Here is a 6,000-nt window from a genome sequence, read left to right as displayed (position 1 = left end):
AAATGCGAGGCCGCCGAGACAAAGCCAGACTCAGGCTGCGGCGAGCTGAACTGGGGTGATTCAGGACCCAACTAGTTGCAGCACATAATTAAACAGTCGCTGTTCTCCACTGCAGAGACTTTATAACTTGCAGTGTAAACTGCCTTCTTTACCAATGAAAAGGGGCATATACGTGTTTATCGGAGGCAGTGTGTGAGCAAGGATGGTGGCAAGAAGACTGCTATCAAATCACCCCTAAAAAGCTTTTTTTTCCCCCACTACTTAGGCAGTGAGTGTGACTGAAGATGGCTGCTGGCAGTTCCCTGCTGCTGAGGGAAGAGGATGAGCCCCAGCTTCCCAGCTCTCGCTGGAGGGAGGAAAAGAAAGGGCAGCGCTAGGCCTGGGTCTCTCCTTGGCGCTACTGGCAGCTGCCTTTGCTTTTACTCCCTGCAGCTGGGCTYGAAGCCAAGGGAGTTATATACTGCCCAGGCTGCGCTCGGAAAGGTGGTGGAGATAGAGTATCATCTCCCAAGGCTTCTCGCACCTCTCTTGGATGTGGTCTTCAGCAGTAAGTTTCTTCTCACCTCGTAGTATTCTGCAAAGACCCCAGATCCTGTCCCCAGCGGCATTAAAACAGGAAAAMAGGGGTACTTTTAGCTCAGTGTCAGGGCAGTAAAGGAAGTCTGGCACGGGACAGCCATAGGGCTGTGTTGGCCCTCAGACAGGGAGGTGGTGGACCCTCACTCGCAGCAGCCGAGCAGCACGAGACGATAAAGCCTTCGAGTTCGATTCGCTGCACGTTTGTGGGCCAGTAGCTAAGCAGGTGCTGTTTAGGCAACATGGGCAACATGGACTTTGCTGGTAAGTTTTAAGTTGCTGTGTCAGTGATTTTTTTTATTCWAGGCCATGTTGATTTTGATGCAAAAAAAGAATATCCTGAAGAATMTGCTGACAACAAGAGTTAACTTTTGCTACGCTTTGAAACAGGGCAGATTTCCCATACTTCCCCAAAGGAATAAGCTGTTGAGAAGAAGCAGTGCTGTTGCGAGGCTCCTCAGGGCAGTTCAGTGGTGAACATCCCATGAGGAAGATGTGCTCAGGGACACACTTGTACTGATGAAGGCAACGCTGTAGYGTGACAAAGAAGCAAAGGGAAGGGAATGGCCTGGAGCTCCCATAACTTCTCTGTCTAAAAACCAGAAACGTGGAGAGTAACTGTACTTGGGGTCTCATGGCATGGTCTACAAAATACTTTCTTACCATAGGAGAATACTTCTTGTCATACTCTTTCTGAATTGCTACATTTTTGCATGTGGGGCAGTGGAGAGGGTGTGCGAAAGGGAATATATGTRTGTTTGTGCGCCTGCCTGGGAAAACAAAGCATTTTTCTGCAGGACCTGTTTATCCATGCCGTTCATATATTTATTTATTGGTGTTTCATTCTGAAATGAAGTAATACTTTCACCCTCTGTAAACCACACAGACAGGTTTCTCAAGACTGCTCTGTGCAGGTAGCCTCATGTGTCTGTGGGGTGGCATGAGGAAAGGAAACTGCAGACATTTCTGGTTTTTTGAAAGTATTTCTGCCTCTAATGGTTTTGCTGACAGCAAGGCCTGTTTCACTTTATTTCTTGTGTATCTTGTTACTCATCAGAGTTGTTCTCTCTTGTAGTTTGTGGGGCCTTCCCAACTCTCTCTTCCTTTTCCTCTTTGCTTCATTGCTTTGACCGCAATGAACTCTGTGGGTCTAAACCCACTTCTGCCCACGTGCATCTTCTTGAAGAATAATTTTGTGAGGGTAAGGGTTGGTTTGTTGTAGTGATCAATATCCAGGGGTTCCAGGCAATCTGAAGGACTTGTATTACATATATCATCCAAGGAAATGCACAGTAAGGTGCAACTCTTGCCGCGAAGATCTGTAACGGTAATTTCYGTAGGGTCTGGTGCATTCCCAGAAATAATAGGAGAGCGAATGATGTAGTGTCCAGAGAGAGGAGCAGCAGAGTCAAACCACCAGGATGCTGCACCTCCTCTGACCGGGGGGAATAGGAGGGGAGCAAGGTGGGAGGGCAGGGTGGGTAGAGCACGCACTGCGAGATGGCAGATGTTTGAGGAGCTCAGTGGCCACTGACTTGTGSGACTTTTGTAGCAGCAGGCAAAAGGGCCTAACGCTCCACCAGGATTACTAGGGTTAGAGGACTTGACTTAAGAGAGAACCATCTGAGACCCACTGTAACAAAAATTCACATGAATGCTTGCTTTTATGCCTATGAATAGTCCTTTCAAAACTAGAGGAAACACTCAGGTGCGTAAGTTTTGCCAGTCTAAGAGTTAGGAATTAATGCAATTTGTTTTTCATTTGTCCATGTGAGACTTTTTTTTTTTTTTTTTTTTTTTTTTAATATATATCATATGATAGGAGAGGAGAGAGAATATCCTAAGGAGATTTTGTTATGAGAATGGCTGTTTTCAGCCTCTGTCATTACTAAAAGACAACAGCTAAATTGGAAAGCAAGAAAGGATTTTCGTGATAAATAACCTCAGACTGAGCATGTTTGAACYGAAATGCCACAAAACACCATCTGTTGAAAACTGTGGTGCCGTATTTAATTTTATGTGTTGGAAATTTATTTGTTATGCAAAGACAAGCACAAAAAAGAGCAACTTTGTTGTTTTGCAGAGAGTTGGATTGAACGATGTCTCAATGAGAGTGAAAACAAACGTTATTCCAGTCACACCTCGCTGGGGAATGTTTCTAATGATGAAAGTAAGTAACTTCTCTTTAATTTGAAATGCTTGTGAACATGTCCAAGTGCTAATTTCCTCCTATATARCTTGCTATATTTTTAAAATATTTTTGGTGCTCTATAGTTTGAAGATTCAACTCATTGACATATTCAATAGTTTTAAAAATGTTTTTGCTGGAATATTTGTTATTTCTCATTATTTAAAAGGAAGTAATATCATCAGTTAAAATAGCTGGCAGAATTTGGGTGTCACTCAGTGAAAATTGGGTGASCTCTGAAGTGTGCTGCTAGTATTAGTTCATGAGTAAAAAACCATCTGCTTTGCTTCTCACTGGTGAACATTGTCTGGCTGAAATGCAGGAAAAAACATGCTGTTGTTTGATACTAGTGTATTGAATCATGTGTATAAAATATTTATTTGAAGATTTAAATAATTATTTTCAAATTTAAAAAATTGCATATTAAATATATTCTGATGATGCTTCCTTTTTAATYATTGAGAGGCAACAATTGTAAATCCAATTGATTTAAAATAGATATTTTTCCTCATCTCCTCTAGTCACAATAGTTTCAGATCTTGATTTTGAATAAGAGCAAGTAATTAGAAACAACCTGAAACAACTTACACAAATCTGGTAGTGTCTCCTTAAAATTGCAAGACAATTTTTAGTTTGCCATTTAGTTTTCAGTGCTTATGCAATTTCTATTCTATTTAACTTGGCTAGAGCAAAACACTGTTCAGGTTAATTGCTCTCTCTATACTTCATATATTAGTTCATGTTACGACAGATTAATTCAGAATAAATTCTATAATTCAAGAAGAGCCAAATTTTTATAATGTTCAAATGCAGAAAATTAAGAACTGTATTTTAATCAAATCTTAATTGCTAAATGTCCTTTGATTTTTTTTAATTTTAAGAGCACTACTTTATTTTGATGTCTATATGAAGTTACCTGACTGATTACACAATATTTTAGTGTATCACAGAATTTTCTACATTGGGGCCCTACTTTGTTTGTCCAGGGGTTTCTTCTGAGGGAGTCTCTCTTCTGAGGGAGAAGGAAGGTGTTAGAAGCATGATGTTTGTTCACAGCTCCCAAGCTGAGAACATTTGATAAGAATTCCCCAAGAAAGCTAACAAAACTAGGCACATTTGGGTTTGGGGGTTGCTCATTTTTGTTCTTAAAAAATTAAGCAATCTGAATTAAGTTCTTCTCTAAAAATAAAATGGTAGTGAATTTACAAAAATAAAAAGCAAACCAAAAAAGTTATTTTGCATTTCATGAGAACCTGAGAGTTATGAAATTCTTTTCACTCTATCTAATGAGAAAGGGAGGGAAATCACCCGCAGTGAATGAGAAGGGACTTCAAACTCTTCAGTAGAGGCAGAATTTAGGATTCAGTCCTAATGACTTCAGCGAGCTTTTCCTTAGACTCACAGCTCGAGACAGTAATGTCAAGGTAGTTATTTGGCACTACTAGCCAATAAAAAAATAAAATAAAAACAAACAAACAAACAAACAAAAAAAACCAAAACCCCCTTAATGTCATTATGTCAGTCTCCTTCTGTGTTCTGTTCTAGACCTGTTACCCTAAGTAGGTTGCAGCAGAAGTAGAGGCAGTTTGTTGTAGGAAATTATAGTTTAAATGTAAGGATGGGAAAACTACACACGGGGACAGTAAGAGGTGGACCTGTACAGGTGAGTGAGGATGACTAAGAACAGGTATTTCAGAGAAGGGCACTGAGAAAAGAGGGTGGGCGTTTGTTCTGTTTTGTAGTGCTAGAATTAAGGGAYAATTGGTGATGCTGAAAGGCAGAAAATTTAAAAATGAAAAAATGAATGTGTAAGTGAATTTATCCCACAGTTTGCATGCAGAACATGTCGCCACAGTGTATCGTGAAAACTCAAACCAGAGCTGATTTTGTAGATTCCCATTTATGGGCAGGTCCTCCACTGGTACCAGTCTTTTTGCAGCGTGCACTATTCCACCTGAAAAATCATCCCTTTTCTTGAGGGCTGCAGGTTGAAAAGAGAAGGGATTAAGAAAGAAAAATAAAACATTTGCCAGCAGGAAGAAGATCAGTAACCTATAGGAATGAGAACAATGTAGAAGTTTCACCTGAGAAAGCGTTGTGCTATGTGGTCTTCTTCAGTCCTTGAGTTCTTGCTGATGTTTCTCTACCAGTGCCCACACASCAGACAAGAAGTTTTCAAACCATCTTGTCACTCTTTGTCCAGTCTGCGTCAAAAATGTGCAAGCAGAGGGAGGCAAAATGTTTTGAGAAAAGTTACGTAGCCCTATTTGAATTCCTCAGCATGGTGATCAAATTACAGCTGTAAGYGGAATCCCAGTTTTCATCTGCAGTCAGAATACGACATCATCCATCTTTCTCTTGTCTTTTTGTCTATAAATACCTTAGGTAGCTGTTGGCTAGACTCTACCAAGGAAAAGTTTTTTTTTTTTTTCTTTTGGCCTTGAATCCATTGAAAACTATGAGAATTTCCACTGTGATCTGCTAATGCACTTACTGAGTATCATGCTTGCTTTTTTAACTATTTCTTTTTCTGGATATTTTTACAGTTCATAGGRTTTTAGAGCAAGAGCTGTAGTTCTGCTGATCTCCTTTTCCATAGCTGGATTATGCTATGGAACTGTCTCTCTGCAGGGAGAGGTCCTTTGCAATCGTCTTCCATCCTCATTCAGGCCTGTTGAACACCTGCCTTACAGTATGAAGGAAGTACTGGCTTGTAACTGCGTGTTTTCACCATCTCACTGCTTTTGGGGGCTTTTCTTACCCTTTTGAAGCCTATTATGACCTCTCCCTGAAACGCTGCATTTACCTTCTAACATAAACTTTCTAGGTTAATTTTTATTTAATTTCCAGTTTTCTAAACATTTCTTTTTCTGCCACTTCTCCATTCTATATGTCAGTCAAAAGATCCACAGGGAAAGAGAATGGTATAATCCCATGTCTAATAATTAAAAGAGAAAATACTTTCTTTGTTCTGTGTGTTCAATCAGACTCTGCAAAATTGAAATAAGGTTATGGAAGAGCACAGTTTCAGGRTTGTGAAAGTTTTAACTTCAGTTTTCTGTGGAGAGAGTCTTATGATGTTATCTAACAAAGTGGAAGGGCAGCTGCTTGTACAATCTTTGTGTATTTAGAAATGTAAATGTGTAGAAAGTTCATGAGAGGTGGAAAGAAAAGATTCAGAGTACTTGTACTTCACAAACAGTATTCAGGGTCAGTGTTCAAGCTGGTTGAAATAG

At 40.0% G+C, this 6,000-nt stretch overlaps 1 protein-coding gene across 1 annotated transcript in view; it reads left to right on the top strand.

The window, feature by feature from the left end:
- The first annotated feature begins 818 nt into the window (after positions 1-818).
- RFX4 (regulatory factor X4) overlaps positions 819-6,000 on the top strand; it is a 76,495-nt gene continuing 71,313 nt past the window's right edge. Inside the window, exons 1-2 of the mRNA XM_085321664.1 lie at positions 819-840; positions 2,660-2,746. Coding sequence (XP_085177790.1) covers positions 819-840; positions 2,660-2,746 — 109 coding nt within the window. The remainder of the gene's footprint in view (positions 841-2,659; positions 2,747-6,000) is intronic.

Source organism: Rhea americana, unplaced genomic scaffold (genome assembly GCF_003343005.1).
Source record: "Rhea americana isolate MKP2758 unplaced genomic scaffold, rheAme1 scaffold_70, whole genome shotgun sequence".
Taxonomy (NCBI): domain Eukaryota; kingdom Metazoa; phylum Chordata; class Aves; order Rheiformes; family Rheidae; genus Rhea; species Rhea americana.
The sequence above is the reverse complement of the archived record's forward strand: the minus strand, read 5'-3'. Positions and strand labels throughout refer to the sequence as shown.